At 38.3% G+C, this 21574-nt stretch overlaps 1 protein-coding gene across 8 annotated transcripts in view; it reads right to left on the bottom strand.

The window, feature by feature from the left end:
* Window positions 1-20673, bottom strand: part of MED24 (mediator complex subunit 24) — a 94050-nt gene extending 73377 nt beyond the window's left edge. For 4 of the 8 annotated variants that reach the window (XM_070728126.1, XM_070728125.1, XM_070728124.1 and 1 more), the window contains exons 1-5: window positions 20473-20501; window positions 19588-19639; window positions 17982-18123; window positions 1699-1781; window positions 407-445 (exon numbers count right to left, since the gene is read on the bottom strand). In XM_070728126.1, coding sequence (XP_070584227.1) covers window positions 407-445; window positions 1699-1781; window positions 17982-18123; window positions 19588-19639; window positions 20473-20486 — 330 coding nt within the window. In that variant the 5' untranslated portion in view covers window positions 20487-20501. Of the gene's footprint in view, window positions 1-406; window positions 446-1698; window positions 1782-17981; window positions 18124-19587; window positions 19640-20472; window positions 20502-20589 lie in introns of those variants that run through there. The other 4 variants (XM_070728131.1, XM_070728130.1, XM_070728128.1 and 1 more) reach the window with 1 other exon arrangement.
* Between the last annotated feature and the right edge of the window lie 901 nt (window positions 20674-21574).

The raw sequence follows: 21574 nt of genomic DNA on the forward strand, positions 1-21574 counted from the left end.
GTTGAAGTTAGATCTACAAAACCAAGCAGATGACAACTAGGCAATGGTGCCAAGTGAATAACTTATACTTTAAATCTTCCTCTTTTTCTTCTTTTATAACATTTTCCAAAGTACATATATAGAATGGTATATATATTCATGGTATTATATTTTGAAGCCCGAATAATAGAAACAATGGTAAAATGTTGCACTCAATCATATGGGCTAGAATTTGCTGCAAAGCTCTAAGGGAAGCTAACACTTTTTCCTGGCTCACAAAATCTGCTAAATTGCACACCTGGTGTCATATCTGAAAAGGTTTCTGGGGACTCTGAACATACACTGGTGCCCTCTATACGAGCCAAGCTTGCAAAGGGCAGAATGACAAAATTCAGAGGAGGAATACAGAGAAATGTTTGAATACTACCTTGCTGATGGCCATCAGAACAGTAGAATATGACACCATCTGTAAACAAGAGAAAGGGGGTTACAAGCTAAAGCTAATATTTAATCAAACCGACAAACAAGGCCTGCCATTTCAACTGCTATGTGAAAAGAGTGAGGGACAGCAAGGTCACCTATCAGCAATACAGCTTTGCTGATGCACTGGCTTGGCACAAATTTAAACAGACATTTTTAGGCAATGGTGTAGTTTCACATCAACATTAGAGTCAGCAGCCCAAGAAAAAAAACAGAGAGTTTAAAATGAAACCAAAAAGCTTTTCTTATGGCAATTTTTACCAAGAATCTCATAGCAATGAGGCAATTGATGGCAACAGAAAAACAGTCACTTGTTTCATTTTGGGAATAATGATAATAATCACCACCACCCTCATCATAAAACTTGTGCAGGATATATAACATCCTTTTTCAAAGTAACAGATGCATCTATTATAGGGGCAGGGGATCCATGTTAGCCCAAAATCAATTGATTAGCACCTTTTAAGACAATTTCATAGGATTTCACAATAGTTTTTATTCTTTTGATCATAGAAGATTTTTTTAAAAAAAATTGGCTACAAAATAATGAATTAAATATTAATATTTAATTCATTCAAATATTTGAACCCACTCCCCACAATAAAGCCAAATATCTTTGGCAGTTCTGCATATCAGCAGGAAACAATGGACAATGAGATTCATTAATTTCACTAAAAGAAATATTTTCAAAAGTTAAAGTGGGCATGTGAATAAAATCAAGGGAATAAATATCTATGGAGATTCTCAGTCATCCAGGTCGTGATTGTCCAAAAGGTGCTTTTTCAAGAGGCAATTGGATTTTCTGGGTTTTCTTTGAAGATGTTTTACTTCTCATCCAAGAAGCTTCTTCAGTTCTAATCTGATCTCAGAACTGAAAAAAAAACTTTGGATGAGAAGCAGAACGTTTTCAAAGAAAAATTTGAAGATCCACTTGCCTCTTGAAAAAGCACCTTTGGGAAAATCAGGGATATAGTTTCAGTGCCCTGTACAAACCTTTCTTACAATTTAGCAAAATGAAAATACACAAATTTAAAAAGATTAAAATTGCAAGATTATTTTAAACCTGCGCCATGAGCTATTTAATACTAGATTAGCTCAGACTTTTTCCAATTTTTTCAAAGATACTTCAGTCTTTCAGATACTTCAAAGATACTTCAGTTCTATAGCTAAAATGATATTTAATCCATTAACATTAATTTACATCCTCTGAAATTAAAAGATTTATGATGGGGTTATTACCTGAGAACTGATGGCATATTTCAGATAGGATAGGAGTAATGGATTTGGCGATGGGCCAATCATAGCCTGTTCAAGAAGTGCTTCTGTAATTAAAAAAAAAAGGAAATTATTTCTAGAAAAGTGCAATCATTTTCACAAAGAATAATAACAGCCATAATTTGGTCCACTAACATTGCTCATGAAATTGGATCACTTTCAAGAATCACCAAACTCCTATATTTTTGCAGTGTTTTGTGTTAATAGAAGCAAATAATTCAAGGGAGAAAAAGAAAGTACGGTATAGTACCTTTGTTCAACTAACACTTATGAGAAGGAAATGGACACTGTTGCCACCATTCTCTCCTCACATGCTAGAGTGATGATGGACGCGGAGCCATATCTGAGGGCACATGATGCGTTGTCCTGTGCACATGCATGCGCTGGCCAGCTGATTTTTGGGCTTGAGGAAGACTGTTTCCGCACTCTGGAGGCTTCAGGAAGCTTCCCTGAAGCGTCCGGACTGCAAAAAACAACCCTATGGGCAAACCGAAAGGTTTTTTTTAAATATGCATGCACTAGCCAGGAATGAAGAATAAATTTAAACCAGAAAGCTAGCTGCCAGGTTTGGGGCCAATTTCCATAATTTCTTTAAGACGGTTTATTGAAGACCTAAGTATAATGGTTTAATCAGAAATTTACGATTACATGGGTAAATATGGCTAAGTCATTCACAACAAAAAAGGGTCCAGCTACCTTATGTAGATAGTCATTAACCACTGCATTAACTTATGTGTGAGCACATATAACTTCTGCTTGAGCAGAGGGTTGGACTTGATGACCTGCAAGATCTTTCAACTCTAATAGACAAACAAACAAACAAACAAACAATGTCTCAGATCACCCCCAAATTGTGGACCAGATGTTTAAGTGGGAAAATTAATCAACCCCTTTCTCCAACCATCAAATCTTCAGGCTTGTCTGGATTTAATTTTAATCTCAAGCTGTCTGTAGCAGTCTTGGCAGGAAGCAATCAAATCTGGTAAAAACTGAAAAGGAAGGTGCATAAGTGCCACTGAATTTTACCACTTTTTACACTTTTTACTATTCTCCCAACAGTCTCATAAATATGGTAACTAACCTGGAGAATAGAACTAAGTCTTGTAACAATTATACCTTTTTAAAAAAAGAGTGAAATGAAAGACCCCTAGTACTACTGTGTCACACCTACTCTTAACTTGGGAGCAGGTCCACAACAGAGTTGTATTATAACTCCCAAGTCTCAAGGTAGTTCAGAAGTTAATAATGTCAGAAGCTATCAAGGCATTCACAAGAAGAGACAAGTTGTCCTTATCAGGCTCTGTTAATAAATAATCCATCAGGTAACCCATACCATTTCTATGTCATTGCCTGCCCTGAAATAGATGTAGATAATTTGAACTTGAAGTTATTCATCCTCTAAGAAATGGAAAATTCAAAAATGGCCTGAAATAATTAAAAAGCAAACAATCTATCATTGGTTTTGTAAAAGACGGCATACCACTAGTTCTTCCCAACTGCTGAGATAAATATTAAGGATCGGTATTTCCCTAGTTGATCTCTTGAGGATATGTGTTTGCATAGGCTCATCAAAGCACCATGTCCATAGACTGAAACTGACCCAACAATCCAGGACTAATCAATGCAACATCATTCAATGGTGTTGTGAATATAAGCTGTTACTTATATTCATGGTCAATGGTGAATATGGCCAAGAAGTCTAGCAACTTTGTCTATAAACAAAGTATTGTATATAAAGATATCACAATTTGCTACCAAAGATTCAAGAGGACTTCATTATCTAAAAGGGCCACATTAGTCCCCAAATCATTTGAAAAAATAATTTATCAATCCCAATTCATATAAATACTATAATTTAGGAGCAACTAAATTCCATAAAACTTTTCTTAGTACCATAACTTATAAATTTAAAGCTTTATAGATAATACTATGGTAACCCATCCAAGAAGATATATCAAATTTCAAGTAACATTAGCTGTAAACTATATTTGTTCTTCTCCATATATGGGGATTTTTAACCATATATTATACCAGTCTTAATCTGAAAAAAGAGTATTAGCTTCCAGCAATGAAGACATTTTTCAGGTATACATTTCAAGATGTTTAAATAAATCTACGAATATTTTAGTACTAGTAGGCAGTATATTAAGTTTATTAAAATTAACAGAATAACCTGAAAGTTTATCCAAATGTTTTATAATGCCCATAAATAATATGTCTCACACAATTCCAGATAAACCTATATCTGGTTTATCTGGAATTAGCTTCTTCAAAATGTTGCAAAGTGAACAAAATACAGTACAGTATTTAGCAATGATATGGCCACACCTTCTTCCCATCCCGCTTCCTATTTCTACTTCTGAATCGAGACATTGGACGGACAACTGCATCCAGGTGACATCACTCAGTTTCTCCAACTGGGTTTCTGGCATACAAATAAGATCAGTCTCACAATCAAGGATCAAATCACCTAGATCAGAGGTAGACAAAATTGGCTCTTTTATGACTTGTGAACTTCAACTCCCAGAATTCCTGGGCCAATCATGCTAGCTCAGGAATTCTGGGAGTTGAAGTCAACATGTCATAGAAGACTCAACTTTGCCTAGCCTTGATCTAGACCAGTGATTTTCAACCTTTTTTGAGCTGCGGCACATTTTTTACATATACAAAATCATGGGGCACATTGAGCTGGGGGGTGGGGGGGCTAAAAAAAGTTTGGACAAAAAAATTATCTCTCTCTCTCTTCCTCCCTTTCGCTCTATTTCTCCCCCCCTTACTCTCTCTTCCTTCCTTCCTCTCTCTCTCCATCCTTCTTTCTTTCTCTCTTCCTCTCTTTTTTGCTCTCTTTCTCTCTCCCTCCTTCCCTCCCTCTCTTTCTCTCTCTCTCTTGCTTTCTTTCTCTCTTTCTCTTTCTCTCTTGCTTTCTTTCTCTCTCCTTCTCTCTCTCTCTTGCTTTCTCTCTCTCTCTCAGCTTCGCAACACACCTGACCATGGTTGAAAAACACTGATCTAGACGATGACCTTTTTTAAAGTTGAGGTAGAATTCAAAAGAAGTTTAAAAAAGGAGGGGTGGATGTATCTTTCCATTTAGCTGGAAATCAGGCCAAATGAAAGAACAGGAACAATCTTCTTGACTTTTTATTTCTTGAAAGAACCATTTCTAGTCCAATTATGGAACTACCATCTACTCCAGAAGCTGATAATCAACCATTCCTTCTCCAAATATAAATCCTATTTGATAAAATGAAGCAACTCTACAAAGTCCCACCCACATATAAAAGCACCAGCTCAACATCTTAAATATCAATTCAAATCCTATTTACAAAACCAGTGAAAAAACCACCTAAAATTACTTTACCCAAATAGCAAAGAAAAGAGCTAATGACAGCATGAGAATAACCTTGGTGACAACTGTTTTTTCCCCACAAGAAGTTATATGCCAATAGTATACCATATTATATTCTGGTCATGGCAGTAACAAAGACAATACAGATCTCCTTTTTGTTAAAATGGCATAAAATTCTAAAGTTTGTAAACATAAACAGTAAATATATTTTGTAAATAATATGTGAATAGTTCCAAATAATTCGTAATAATCGCCATAAAATTGCTATTTGCACCATTAATTCCCAACTCTTAGCTGAAAACCCAATGAACTAAGCATTCTTTCCTGCCAGTTCCACAAATCAAAAAATGAACAAATACTATTGGAATGCGCCAATCCATATCCTTCACAAAATCAGTTGCTTTCCTTCCTATGTACACTCTTTTCAACTACACAATGATGTAGTTATATGTAGTATAATAGAGCCGGGCTGGCGCAGCAGGTAGAGTGCTGTACTGCAGGCCACTGAAGCTGACTGTAGATTTGCAGGTCAGCGGTTCAAATCTCATCGCCGGCTCAAGGTTGACTCAGCCTTCCATCCTTCCAAGGTGGGTAAAATGAGGACCCAGATTGTGGGGGCAATAGCCTGGCTCTGTTAAAAAAAAGTGCTATTGCTAACATGTTGGGTAGCCGCCTTGAGTCTAAGGAGAAGGGCAGCATAAAAATAAAATAAATAAAATAAACTGTGTTATTATAGCCTATTATATTCTACTTTGTCCACTTAACATGTTTCTTACAAGTCATGCATGACTTTTTCAATCTCTTTTTCAGTCTCTTACTTCTATTTTCCTGTAAATACTGGACCTTGCCTTTACTTCTGCTGACAATTCTTTCACCACATACGCCACCATTGTATTACAATGTGGTTTTAATATCTATTCCATTGTTCTTTCCACCACTCACACACACACACCAATAATTTGCATGTCTTTCTCATCAATCTTTTAAGGAGAATGCGAACAGATGTTAATATTCTTCAGGACAAGGTCTCAATAAAAAGAAGTTACCAGACTACCAAACAACCCTAACATCCAAGTGTCTTTCCTTTTTATATGTACATCTTGTGCATTAGCTTTAGTTATTGGAATAACAAAGGAAAAAGTAGCACCCAGAAAGTTTTCTCTGGTATACAAATAACAAACATCATAGCATAGAAAAAAAGAATGAACCGCTGCATACAGGAACGGGTATTTCAAACTCTAAATCTTTCTGAGAGTTAGTGACTCCCCTAACAATTGTTCCGATGGATTATTCCATGCATCTATCTGTCATTTTTCCAACTCCAACTGTTAAGAATTTAAAATTTTCAGTAATCAATAGGCCTTGCCAAGGGTGCTATATTTAGCAGCCATTCAGCTCAAAAAATCCCACTTCTTATACGATGTATGCTGGATTGCCTCGAAAGCACTTTCAGAGAAGCCATACTTGCTGTGAATTATTTATTCATTCATTTGTCCAATACACAAATACATAGGAAGAAAAATAGACATGTAGTAATATATATAAGGGTAAAGTGAACTTAGAGGAGAGGATACATGAAAGAAAGAAAATACAGTGTTCCCTCGATTTTCACGGGTTCAAACTTCGCGAAAAGTCTATACCACGGTTTTTCAAAAATATTAATTAAAAATACTTCACGGGTTTTTTCCCTATGCCACGGTTTTTCCCACCCGATGACGTCATATGTCATCACCAAACTTTCGTCTACCTTTAATAATTTTTTTTTTAATAAACTTTAATAAATAAACATGGTGAGTAATAATCTAAATGGTTGCTAAGGGAATGGGAAATTGCAATTTAGGGGTTTAAAGTGTTAAGGGAAGGCTTGTGATACTGTTCATAGCCAAAAATAGTGTATTTACTTCCGCATCTCTACTTCGCGGAAATTTGACTTTCGCGGGCAGTCTCGGAACGCATCCCCCGCAAAAATCGAGGGAACACTGTATATATGATAAGTGAGAGAAAGGAAAGACAATTGGACAGGGGACGAAAGGCACACCAGTGCACTTATGTACGCCCCTTACTGGCCTCTTAGGAACCTGGAGAGGTCAATCGTGGAGAGTCTAAGGGAGAAATGTTGGGGGTTAGGGGTTGACACAATTGAGTCCGGCAATGAGTTCCACGCTTCGATAACTCAATTGTTGAAATCATATTTTTTACAGTCAAGTTTGGAGCGGTTCGTATTAAGTTTGAATCTGTTGCGTGCTCTTGTGTTGTTGCGGTTGAAGCTGAAGTAGTCATTGACTGGTAGAACATTGCAGCATATGATCTTGTGGGCAATAATCAAATCGTGTTTTAGGCGCCATAGTTCTAGGCTTTCTAGGCCCAGGATTGTTAGTCTATTTTCGTAGGATATTCTGTTTCGAGTGGAGGAGTGAAGGGCTCTTCTGGTGAAATATCTTTGGACATTTTCAAGGGTGTTGAGTTGTAGTCCCAATAAAGTTTCTACTGTTTTATATCTATATTATGTGTTATTATGCACATTCTTTCTATGTAAATTAGATATATTTGCACAATGTCATTTAAATTAGGATAATTTATGGTCCTTGATGCTCTCTGAGCTTTCTTGCTTTCTTGAAGATGTTTCATTATCCTAACTAGGTAAGATCATCACTGGTAGCAAGGAGTGCTGTTTGCTGCCAGTTTATATTTTTATGTCTTGCCTGTTTTGTGTGGATGTGGGTAGTCTTAGAGATTTTTTGGTTGGGCTGTTTACAGATGTCTCTTTGGCAGTTCCTTGATTGGGGTATTGCTTACTTGATTGTTGGTCTGAAGTTGACCACAGATCAATCTATGTTGATCTGAGTGCTGATTACTGGTGAAGAGGTGCTGCAGTCTTTTTTGGGCTGGTTGATTGTCTCTTTTGCATAGTCTATTGTTGTGGTTGGCTCTGGCCCAGCTCCTGCCCCAGGGAATGGGGAGGTGGATGCAGGGGAAAATTCAACATGTCACAGGCCTGTGTTATTGCCGACAGAATCAGATCAGAGTTTAGTTTCCTCGGACGAAGAAGGTGGGAGTGACTCGGCAGAGGAAGGCTTGGCACACAGCCAAGGCAGTCAATCCTCCTTATCTTCTATAGCTTCAGATGTTGACATTTTGGACCCATGCAAGCGCAGAATTGTGCGTAGAAGAGACCAAGTAAGAACATATTACAGGAAATAAGGGAGGCCACCTGTGTTTGGGTGGGGCTCCCGTAATTAGGGCTGTGGGTTTGGCCGTTGTGGAAGAATATCTGTTGCAGTTTCATCAGGAATCTTGCGTGCTGGACTTTGTTGCTTTTTCACGCCTTTGAAACCAAAGCAGAGCAGCGTGTGTGTGTGTCTCCCTTGTTGGAAGAAGGGGTGTGAAGTTTCTCCACAGCTGCTGGCTAAGTACTTAATGACTGCTTAAGGGACATTGTACAGACTACCGGGTTGTTTTGGGGAGAGTGCTCTTTGCAATACAAAGAGTGCTTAGTTTATTTTGAATTTTGTGATAAAGAACATTGTTTTGAATTTTCAAATGTGTGTGTCTGAAATTTGTATCCTTGAATTTCCGGGAGGCTCCTAACAGAGAGCCCGACAGAACAGTCTATAGATCTTGTTAATATTTATAGGCCTATTGATGGCTGAGTTGTCAGAGTGCTGGGCTTCTAGAAATTCTCTGACATTTTGGGGCTTGGCCTGGTCTAGGCTTGTCACATTTTCCTACACTTTCCTATCTCCCTCTCCCTCCCTCCCTCCCTCTCTCTCTCTTTATTTAGGCAGGCTTATATGCCGCCCTACTCCCAGAGGACTCTGGGCGGCTCACAACCAAACAGACAGAAAATACAATATAAAACCCCATTTAAAAAACAGTATAAAACAATTTAAAACCTGCGACGAACAACCAAAAGTTTTTAAAAACTCTGTATATCTTTCTGAGTTGGATCTTGATCGCATGTCATCCAATCAACAACCCCAGGCCTGCTGGAAAAGCCAGGTCTTTACGGCTTTTCGGAAGGCCAGTAGGGTTGGGGCAATCCGGAAATCGGTCAGTCTCCGAACACTCTTCAAGGGTAGCCCCATCTAGAGCCAATTGTGGGGGGTGATAAGGGCATGAGTGACCGTGAGAAGAGTCTCCTGATCCAGATATGGTTGTAAATGATACACTAGGCAAACCTGTGCTAAACCCCCTAATTAAAACTATAGTTAAATGTGTCTATACGTTGTAAAATTAAAGCATTTTCATCATGTCTTCTGACTGCCAATTAGTGTTCGTAGATGCATTCTGTCAATTTATGGTGCCAATTGAAATTAGCCTGGTTTTATAGGCAACTTCTCAAAAAATACATATAATTTATCTTAATACTTTTAGAGGGTAATCAATCAAAAGACAGGAAACCAATTTTGACAACCTTATTACTGCCTTCTGGTACCAGGAAACATACTTGTGACATCCTTTCCTTTAGTTCTTAAGACATTCCCATGTTAACCCCATACTTAATCTCCCATTTCTACAAATTCACACTTTTGATAATTACCCATGGTTTTTACAGGATGGATTGTTTGCATAATTATGCAGAAAAAAAGTATTCTGTATAAACAAAGAGCTAAAATTAATAATGACCATGTTTGTTTAGATTTCAATATTAATCCAGATGGTATGTTGCAAAATTAAACAGAACAGTACAGAGCTTTAAAAGCTTTATAGCCTTAAAAATGTTGAGCAGACTTTGAATTCCAAGCTTGCACCATACAAGAAATTATACTAGGATCAGTGGTGAAATGTACTTTTTTTTGCCACTGGTTCTCTGGGCGTGGCTTAGTAGGCATGGCTTGGTGGTGGGGTCATGTGACTGGATGGGCATGAACTTTAAAAAAAAACCCTAGCACTTTTAACTAAAATTTTTTTAAAAAACAGTTACGACGATCAACTGATGCTTCCCCAGGTTAGGGGTTAGCAGCCTCGCGGGAAGATAACTCTTTCCACAAGCCTCGCAGGTGGGCTTCTCCAGCTCTTCACTCGGCAGCCTCCCAGACACCGCCCTGCTCTTTTTCTCGCCCACCACATTCTGGAAAGAAAACATCTAGCAAATGCGGCTTTGGCGAGTCCGACGTGCATCTGGCCTGCGGAACAATGCCTCTTGAGTGCTAGGACCTGGCCACAACACTTAAGAGCGAGGTGCCATTGCCATTGCAGCCGGTTGCTTCCTCTGAGCCTCTTGGGCATGCATGGGCAGCTCGAATTATATTGCCGAGCCCAGCCCCTTTCACCGCGCGTATGAGGAAGGGGAAGCAAGCTTTGTTTTGGGGAGGGTCGCGCAAGCCGGATGCAAACCCAAAAGGCAAGTGAGTCTTGCCATGTTCCTCTGAATCAGCTCCTCGGACCATCCCAGTGGAGCTTCCTCCTCCTCCCCTACTGCCAGCGTCGGTCTTATTATTATTATTATTATTATTATTATTATTATTATTATTATTTATTAGATTTGTATGCCGCCCCTCTCCGTAGACTTGGGGCGGCTCACAGCAATAATAAAAACAATGTACAATAACAAATCTAATATTTAAAAATATCTAAAAACCCCTTATTTAAAAACAAGACATACACACAAACATACCATACATAAACCTTCTGCAGCTGCTCCTATCGGGCTGAGAGCAGCAGCGGCGGCAGTAGCGGCAGCAGCGGAGGGGAAAGGCAAGTGGACAGCAGTTGGACAAGCGCAGCGGCACTTCCTCCCATTACCACCACCAGCCTTACCTTCTGCTGCTGCTGCTATTGGGTTGAAAGCGGCTGTGGCTGCAGAGGGAAAGGCAAGCAGGCAGTTCCTTAGATGAGCGCAGTAGGTCTTCCTACCACCACCACCACCACCACCAGCATCACCTGCTGCTGCTGTTGCTATCAGGCTAAGAGCGACCGCAGCAGCGGAGGGAAAATCAAGCACAGTGGGTCTTCCTCCCCTCCTCACCACTCGCATCGGTCTTACCTTCTGCTGCTGTGGCGGTGGCGCTCCGGGATGGCAAAGTGTTGGTTATGACCTATAAAGCCCTTCATGGCACCGGACCAGATTATCTCAGGGACTGCCTTCTGCTGCACGAATCCCAGCGACCAGTTAGGTCCCACAGAGTGGGTCTTCTCCGGGTCCCGTCAACTAAACAATGTCGTTTGGCGGGGCCCAGAGGAAGAGCCTTCTCTGTGGTGGCCCCGGCTCTCTGGAACCAACTCCCCCCAGAGATTAGAATTTCCCCCATCCTCCCTGCCTTTCGTAAGCTTCTTAAAACCCACCTCTGCCGCCAGACATGGGGGAACTGAGATATTCTTTCCCCCTAGGCCTTTACAATTTTATGCATGGTATGTTTGTATGTATGTTTGGTTTTATAATAAGGGTTTTCTGGTTGTTTTAGTATTGGATTATTACATGCTGTTTTTATTACTGTTGTTAGCTGCCCCGAGTCTACGGAGAGGGGCGGCATACAAACCAAACCAAACCAAACCAAACCAAACCAATCAATAAACAAGCTGCTACAGGGCTGCTGCACATGCACAAGGTATTGGACTGCTGGTACTCCAGCATATCATCAGACTTGCTGAGATAAGGCCAGAGCACAGGTGCCGTGGACTGAGGAGGGGGGCAAGTGGATGGCAAGCGGCATTCAGGACCAGCAGAGGCAGCAGACAACCGAGAGCAGTGCACTCGCTCCAGCATCTTTCGCAATTCTCCTCTAGTGCAGACTGGCGTCCTTGCCTATCAAGTGCATGCTATGCCCAGTTCTGGCAGCTCACCATAGAATGCTGAGGTCAGAGCCTCCCTCCACTAGTGAGGAGGGCAGGGGAGTGCTAGCATCACCAAGGCAGGGTGCCAAGGAGAAACAGGGATGGATCGAAATCTGCACACTGCATATTGTCTGCATTGGTTGCCGATCAATTTCCGGTCACAATTCAAAGTGTTGGTTATGACCCATAAAGCCCTTCATGGCATCGGACCAGAATATCTCCGGGACCGCCTTGTGCCGCACGAATCCCAGCGACCGGTTAGGTCCCACAGAGTTGGCCTTCTCCGGGTCCCGTCGACTAAACAATGTCATTTGGCGGGACCCGGGAGAAGAGCCTTCTCTGTGGTGGCCCCGACCCTCTGGAACCAGCTCCCCCCAGATATCAGAGATGCCCCCACCCTCCTTGCCTTTCGCAAGCTCCTTAAAACCCACCTCTATCATCAGGCATGGGGGAATTGAAATTTTTCCCTTCCCCTTAGGCTTATAGAATTTATACATGGTATGCTTGTTTGTATGATTGGTCTCTTAAATTGGGGTTTTTTAGATTATTTTTTAATATTACATTTGTTACATTGTTTTCTTTAGTGTTGTTAGCCACCCCGAGTCTTCGGAAAGGGGCGGCATACAAATCTAATAAATAAATAAATATGCAGCCTGTGGACATCTGCTTGTAGGGTGAGCGAGCAGCAACTGGAGGACTGGTTTGGGGAATGGCCAGCCAGCCATCACTACTGGTTCAGCGAAGCACCGGTGGCCACATCTAACAGTCTGAACCAGTAGCCTTTCACCCCTGACTAGGATTATCATAAAAAGGACAACTTTAAAAAAAATATTAAGATCAATAGAAAAAGAATGGAATGTTGATCAAAAAGTGAGAAAACTCTGAAATCTATAGGGATAACACAATATTTAATGCGGAGTTCCAGATAGATATTTTGCCCTTTCCTTTAGAATTACAAGTAGTCCACAACGTACAACCATTAGTTTAGTGACTCTTCAAAGTTACAGCTTTGGAAAAAGTGATTTATGACTGTTTTTCACACTTATGACCATTGCAACATCCATGTGATCACATGATAAAAACCTAGACACTTGGCAAATGGTATAATTCCTGGTTGCAGTGTCCAGGGCTCAGGTTATCTCCTTTTTGTAATGTTCTGACAAGCGAAGTCAGTGGGAAAGCCAGATTCACTTAACATTTTGACTAATTTAATAAATGCTGTGAACCATTTAGCAACTATGGCAAGAAAAGTTATAATCTAGGACTTCACTTGTTTTGCTTAGCAATAGAAATTTTGGGCTCAATTGTGGTCGAGCACTACCTGAAATTTCTAATGCTTTTATGAAGTCTTGTGAAGAAGAATATCACGAGGCAATGAGTAACAAGAAGGAATACCTTCACTGAACAATTAAACCATCTTAATTTTCATTGAAATGGCACTTTTCGTTGCATAAATTAGTCATATATTTTCCTTTCCCCAATTTTCTATATGAAAATTTTAAGTATTGTAGCTCCATTTTAAAATAAGCACTGTTTTATTTCTCCAAAGGAGTAAGCCACAATGGGTCCTAACTATGATGAGACAGAAATCTATTTCATTAATGACGATTATTTCAAATAATCATTAATTATATTGTTTCTCTAATAGCACTTTGAGATAATTATGTTTTATCTGTCTTTAGCTGAATCTAAAATTCATTAAACAGAAGTAGAAACTTTTAATATATTTTTAATACAAGAAACTAAGGAAGAAATTGGAAGCTACAAGCTCTGGCTTTATCTCCTAAAAACCTATCAAGAACTATAATTTTATGAGAAAGTTAAATTCTTCTTAACTACATATTTGTTCCAGGACCTCTTAGCCTTTTATTGCTAAAGCTAAAACAATCTTAAGGGGAAAAATGTGTGGCAGGAAAACAGAACATATTGAGGATTTGTAAGAAGTGTGAAAGATAAAAAGACATACTGAGAACCTATCTATAGTACAAAAATGAACTTGTTCCAAATCAATTCTGTAGATTAGAAGATTTCCATTAATGTATTAAGTCATATGGCTTTCTCTAAATGAGAGAAGAAAGCTTTGCATAAACTATAATTTATCTCCAAACTAGAGTGCTTTTATACTAAATCTGAATAAAACATTGGGGCAGAGCCAGAAAATGTTTATAGTTGGGCAGCCAGGCTACAAGCCAAATTTTGCACACATATTCAGCAAAGCAGTAAGAAATTTTTCTTTGGGCATCTCAGATTGGCAGCTGAGCTGTTTTCAATCACAAAGACACACATTCTTATGTGTTTCCTGACAAACTGCCTCCTGCTTTTTCAAACCCAAGTAGGCAATTGCAATATGTAGAAGCTTATATGGATTCTTGAGTACAAAAAAAGATGCTAAAATAATTCCAAAGTAAGAAAATGTCGCTGAAGTGTTGGTCAAGACATTTCTAGCCTCCCTTCCTCAAAAGAATCCCAACGCCAGGAATGGGGCTAATTGCAGAAAAAGTTGATTGACAATATCCAAGCAAGAGTAAAAATTAGTCAATTTCCTATACCAACTATTATTTAAGAATTATAGTTTTGTATTTCTGTTTAACAGTTTCTTCAATGGCAAAAATAAATAGAAATTATACATTCTGCTGTTTTGAAGTGTTTAGTTTTAGATTAATTGGATGTGTTCAAATGGGGTGTCAGTGGAAAAAATATGGCTTTAGTATAGTAAATTATCCAACTCTCTGCAGATCTAATAAGGGCAGAGAAATGTTTTGCTGCTCTTATTGCCATGATAAGGGCCTTAACAATAGCTTTAAATCGTGTCCCATCTAGGTCATCCTTTTGACCTCCGTAGAAAACATACGTTAAATAATCAATTTTTAAAGTCATCTTTTGTTTTTATCCAATGTCATGTACTTTTAACCTGTTTTAAACCCCAGTTTGTTTGTTTGTTTGTTTGTTTGTTTATTTATTTGATTTCTTCTCAGGGTGAGACTCAGGGCGGCTCACAACATATAGAAATGTAAATAAAATTTACAGATTAAAATCCCCATAATTAAAAAGTTAACAACAGATTCATCCATTATCCATCAATTCATTGGGTGGGGCAAGGTGTTAAAATTTTAATGGCCCCAGGCCTGCCAGCAGAGGTGGGTCTTTTAAAGTTTATGGAAGGCAGGGAGAGTGGGGGCAGTACAGATCTCCGAGGGAAGCTCATTTCAGAGGGATGGGGCCGCCACAGAGAAGGCTCTTCCCCTAGGTCCCGCCAGATGACATTGTCTGGCTGACAGGACCTGGAGAAGGTTGACTCTATGGGACCTGACTGACCGCTTGGAAGACGGTCCCATACGTAATCTGGTCCTATGCCATGTTATAGTGCCTCTGTGAACCATGGGGAAAGAGAGCTCCATAGGCACAAACCTGTCCAGAATCTCAATGGCCTTTTGATTCCAGTTTATTACTAAGGCTTTGGCAGGGCCTTTAGGATATCCTCCAGTTCCTTCTGGAACCCACTTGGTTACATAGGCCTCTGGAGCAGATCATACAAATGAGTCCAGTCTCCCTGCAGAGTAGAGTGGTTTAAGAGAGCCTCAAGAACCCAAGCGTGTGATCTGATCATCACAGCTTCCTCACCAAGTCACACTGATATTGCTCCAATTCCAATAAGAATATCAGATCTGGCTTGTATCTGAAGTCAGACCAGTGACAATCTGGAATAAATCCATGGCTGTCGTGCTCTCTTGAACCACTTCTGAGGCCAAACTCAGGAAGGAAGATTGAAGTTACTGAGAACCATAAGTCCAGTGAATTTCACTGCAATGCTTCTAGGAAATTGACTGTAACTGTGCTACATCTGCAATGAAATATACCACAGCAACTATTAATCTCTTTTTGAGAAAAACCACACCAGCTCTGAATGTGTCCTCCTGTGTCCTGCATCCCTCCTTGTTATCTGAACTGTGATTCTTTGATCTGACTGGCAGGCTAGATGACATTCTGAATTCTACCAGAATTTGAGTCTCTGAACCAGTGCTTCACTGGCTCTCTACTAAAGTTTCTAACCATTCAGATTTCTGGCAAGACCTATATTTCTTGCTCTCTGTCTTGTGTTTACTTGCTATTCTATTTGCTGCACTCTATACTTGTTACATATAATTTAGTGTATACAACCTGAAATAAGATACCACACTTTCTACAAGATACTGAGCAATCAGAATTTGACACCCTAATAATGATGATGATGATGATGGTTGTTGTTTAAATTGGTTGAAGGTGTTTCACTGTGTAAATATTCAGAAATGCTGGTCTAAAGTGTGCAATAGGGTTGATATTCCTGGAGGGGTCTGTAATATGGTAAATGATTTAGCTTTACTAGATAAATGGTCAAAGCAATGGAAACTGCAGTTTAATGTTTCCAAATGTAAAATAATGCACTTGGGGAAAAGGAATCCTCAATCTGAGTATTGCATTTGCAGTTCTGTGTTATCAAAAACTTCAGAAGAGAAGGATTTAGGTGTAGTGATTTCTGACAGTCTCAAAATGGGTGAGCAGTGTGGTCGGGCAGTAGGAAAAGCAAGTAGGATGCTTGGCTGCATAGTTAGAGGTATAACAAGCAGGAAGAGGGAGATTGTGATCCCCTTATATAGAGCGCTGGTGAGACCACATTTGGAATACTGTGTTCAGTTCTGGAGATCTCACCTACAAAAAGATATTGACAAAATTGAATGGGTCCAAAGACGGGCTACAAGAATGGTGGAAGGTCTTAAGCATAAAACATATCAGGAAAGACTTAATGAACTCAATCTGTATAGTCTGGAGGACAGAAGGAAAAGGGGGGACATGATCGAAACATTTAAATATGTTAAAGGGTTAAATAAGGTTCAGAAGTGTTTTTAATAGGAAAGTGAACACAAGAACAAGGGGACACAATCTGAAGTTAGTTGGGGGAAAGATCAAAAGCAACATGAGAAAATATTATTTTACTAAAAGAGTAGTGGATCCTTGGAACAAACTTCCAGCAGACGTGGTTGGTAAATCCACAGTAACTGAATTTAAACATGCCTGGGATAAACATATATCCATTGTAAGATAAAATACAGGAAATAGTATAAGGGCAGACTAGATGGACCATGAGGTCTTTTTCTGCCGTCAGTCTTCTATGTTTCTATGTTTCTATTAGCTGTTTCACACATTTCCCATTCCATGAAAGTTACATAATGGAACCTGAGTGCTTCAGCCAGCATGGATTGCATTTATTCATACACTATGAAAGTGAAAAGCAGTGTTTCCTATTTTGCCTCATATAGACCCTTAGTGTGGTGCCTTAATATTATGCCTTAGTGGGACTTAGCGGGACTTTTAAAGCTCCAAATGTAAAATATTAAAATAATTACCGTTTCCCCCAAAATAAGACATCTCTTAATAATAAGCCCAATCGGGATTTTGAGTGCATGGCAATAGGGCCTAGTGCTTATTTCAGGGTTCAAAAAAATATAAGACAGGGTCTTATTCTCGAGGAAACATTGTAGTAAATTCAGGATATTCATTTACAGTTACAAGTCCAACTATGTTTAACTACGTCTTTTGCTTTTGGACACCTGTAATCCCTTAATTTGAGGTAGTTTTTATAATGTTAAAAATGTTTGACCATATTTAATTACCCAAAGGCATATTTCCATCGTGATTCAGGTTTATAAATCAAAATGTATTGATTTCTTCACATACCATGAGGAAAAAGAAACATTTTAAAAGACTGCAACCCCCATTTTTTAATTGATCTGCTTCATAATTCATAGAAATCTACTTACCCAAAACTCTAGGTAGTAGACATAAGGAGATTATAGGACAAAGATTTCTTTTTCAAAGGAAAATAATAGCTACTTTGAATACTTGGCAGCACCCGCATAATGACCCTTTGTCTTATAGTAACTAAGCTTGATTTAGCACTGCACTTACTAGCCTCTGGAATCCACTGTAAGGCTTGGGTTATCTAAAGTACCAGAGTAGTCAAATACTAATGCATGTGCTGCTAAACAAGAAGTATTGTCATTCATATTAATTTGTTTTTCACTGAAGATCACATTGTTTAGGATCAACCCAGAGTTTAACATTTATGATGTACAAAAGTTATGAAACACACCTGCTAAGTTCAGGATGTCCCAGGTAGTCCCCTTGGGGAAAAATTTCTTCATATTTATGGCCCACTGATAATCACTCCACCTTTCCTTCCATGCCTGGAGGATGGCCTGTTTGAGATTGACTACTTTCATCATCTTCCTTTCCTGAAAGGAATAGAGAAAATGTTTATAGTATGTATGTCCAATCCATGGACCATTTGGACAGCTAATAAAGCAGGCTGACAAGATTGTAACCTTTAAAAATTATTATGTGATTTTTACCAATATTTTTAGCATTACTATATATTTTATATGCAGCTAAAGACAATTCCTCTTCAAGTCAAAGGTTGGCCCCCCATGGTTTACAGTATCTCTCTCATATCTTCATCAGGTTTCTGGTTTCCGAACTATATAACTACTGTATATAACATTGCATTATATATAAACGGTGTAATATTGTATGCTATAAACAAAAAAAATTCTACTCCCATGACTTTTTGTCCAGACTAGGATACATATGGCCAGAATATTCAGGAAGCAATTCTCAAAGAAAAAGTGAAAAGAAAAAATATTAATACGTCAGATCAGAAAACAAAGAATCATTTCACACACTGCTCTGAGGAGAAAGAAGAACACTTGTAAAAAATGTCATAAGTGGGGGACTACTTGCATTTTAAACCAAGACAGTTTAAAATATAGATAATCCTCTACTTATGACCCCAACTGAGCCCAGTATATCTGTTGCTAAGCAAGGCAGATGTTAAGTGAGGTTTGTATCATTTTACATACTTTTTCCCATTTTTCAGCAAATCATTGCAGTTGTTAAACAAATCATGCAGTCGTTAAGTGAATCATGCTTCCCCATTGACATTGCTTGTCGGAAGCCAGCTGGGAAGATTACAAATTCTGATCACATGATCCAGGGACAGTGCAACTGTCAAAAATAAATGCCATTTGCCAAACCTCCAAATTTTGATCACATGACCATGAGGATGCTGCTGAGATCCTAAGTGTAAAATCAAGTGTCAGCTTTTTCAGTGCTGTTGTAATTTTGAACAGTCGCTAAACAAATGGTTGCAAGTGGAGGACCATACACCAGTACATATTTTGAAGTGTAAGCTTGTGGGGCAGAGTTTCAGTCTATATAAAATATATTGGATCAGTGATACCGTTATTAAAAACATGTCCCCACTTGTTTTGCTTTACATTTCAAAATGTATGTTATGTTTTGATAATGAATCCTTTCCATCACATTTACTTGGAAATAAGACCCGTTGAATTCACTTTATAGTTACACACTAATTTAAAAAGTTTTATTAATACCACTTGTGAGGCCGAAGCTACTGTTTTGTGTGTGCAAATACATTACATACATACATACATACATACATACACACACACACACACACACACACATATACGTGTGTGTGAAACATATTTTTGCTGATAATGAAAATGAAGGGAAGCAAAAAGGAAGCAATATACTCCCTCCCATATTTGGGTATACCAGGGTTATTCAACAGAATATGTATGTATGTATGTATGTATGTATGTATGTACGTGTACGTATGTATATACACACACACACAAATAATATATACATCTTTTTAATCAAGCACTGTGGCTTACCGTGTTATCAAAACATCTGCCCTTTTGGTTCGCAAAAGTTGAGGCTTGCAGTCTACAAAAAAATTTTGATACAAGACCCAATCCTAAACAATATCTATTTGTATATGTATGTATATGCTTATTTATACTCTTCAGCTTGGAACATCATGAGAACACTTTGAATAGATCTTACACTGCTTAAATATTATAGAAATGTACCTTTATTTGTATAAAAATTTGAAAATAAATACTATGGTATGTATAAAAACATACCAAATTAATGCAACTTAACTGAAATCAGGAAAAAATATTTTCTGTTCACTTTTTTAAAAGTACTGTCAATAATCATTTCTTTTCATGATTAAGCAATTGGGAAGTACAAAGCCTTGATTACAAGCGTGTTAGGGTCATTAACTTTAAATTCAGAAATCAGGAAAAGTATATTTTGCTCACTTATTAACAAGCAAGCAAGTTAAGATCCTTTTATTTAGTTATAAATATTACATTCTTTACACCTTGAATTTTAACATGATCTCTAATAAGATCCTTAAATCTCCTCAAATTTTTCATATGCCTGCTAATGTGCAAATCTGCATTACAGATTATTATGTACTGGAATTGTCAAAACACAAACAATTTATATTACGATAAATCTTGATTTGAGTCGAAATCGCATGGTTCAAAGATGAGTGATAACAATGATAATTTTAAAAATATACGTTTGAAGTAATTTAGAGTATTTACTGCCAAGCAGTCATATATATCACTAAAATCCCCCCTTTTACGGATGCCTTGGAATCCCTTAATAATACTACGATATTAAATTTCAAGCAAAGGGCCAACTCCGGAAACAAATTAATAAAGTTCCAGAACTGAAATACATTATCATCACTTAGTTTCTGTTACCGGTTTTGGGGCATGAAATGCGATGCACTAAAGCAGAAAAATTAAACAGCGACAGAGACCCTAAAGCTCATTTATGATACCGAAAAGACAAAGATGAACATCCTACATTAGACTTACCAGCTCCCATTCACATATAAAGGGAACACACAGCGTTTACCTCCTGGGATCCGCCATCTTCGTACCTTAGAAAGAGCCTCGCCCGGATTGGCTAGAACAACCTTCTGCACTGCAAAGGCTGTTGGGAGTTGTAGTTCGAAAATGACAATTGTTTAACATATTTGTTAAGCTCAAATGGCCAGGGAAGATGGAACTTATTTCTGCCTATATATACATATTACATTATTACAAAGAAGATCACTAAATCATTAATTTCATAGCCTGAGATTATGCTTTATTTTTCAGAAACTAGGAAAGCATGTTTATGAGTGTGCTTAATTATATTTAATCTTGTTTCTCAGAATTTTATTGCATTCTTTAGTGCCTCATTTTTACTACTGAAGTTAAAATCCAGGAGCCAGAACAGACGTTCAAATGGAGAAAATTCTGTTGTCACTAATGTATTCAGATATTGTAAAACAATTTTCTTAAATGAACTTTGTCCTGAGCTTCTGCTCTTATCCAGATCGGGAAGGGGAGGGTTGAGGTTATTCCTCTGTTCATTGAGTTAGGAGATTAGGGTAATATCTCCAGGCTTATTTTTTTCTTTTTTTATTGCTACTGGTGGAAATATGGGAAGATGAAACAGGAAGACAAATGGCATAGAATAGAATAGAATAGAATAGAATAGAATAGAATAGGATTCTTTATTGGCCAAGTGTGATTGGACATACAAGGAATTTGTCTTGGTGCATATGCTCTCAGTGTACATAAAAGAAAAAGATACTTTTGTCAAGAAACATGTGGTACAACGCTTAATGATTGTCATAGGGGTCAAATAAGCAATGAAGAAACAATCAATATTAATAAAAATCTTACGATACAAGCAACAAGTTACAGTCATACAGTCCAATTCTAATCTAATCATAATAGCAATATGCAGTAGCACTGAAATTTATATACCATCTTTACAATGGTAAATGTTTTTTAAAATACATGACATAAT

The sequence above is a fragment of the Erythrolamprus reginae genome, chromosome Z, assembly GCF_031021105.1.
Source record: "Erythrolamprus reginae isolate rEryReg1 chromosome Z, rEryReg1.hap1, whole genome shotgun sequence".
Lineage (NCBI taxonomy): Eukaryota > Metazoa > Chordata > Lepidosauria > Squamata > Dipsadidae > Erythrolamprus > Erythrolamprus reginae.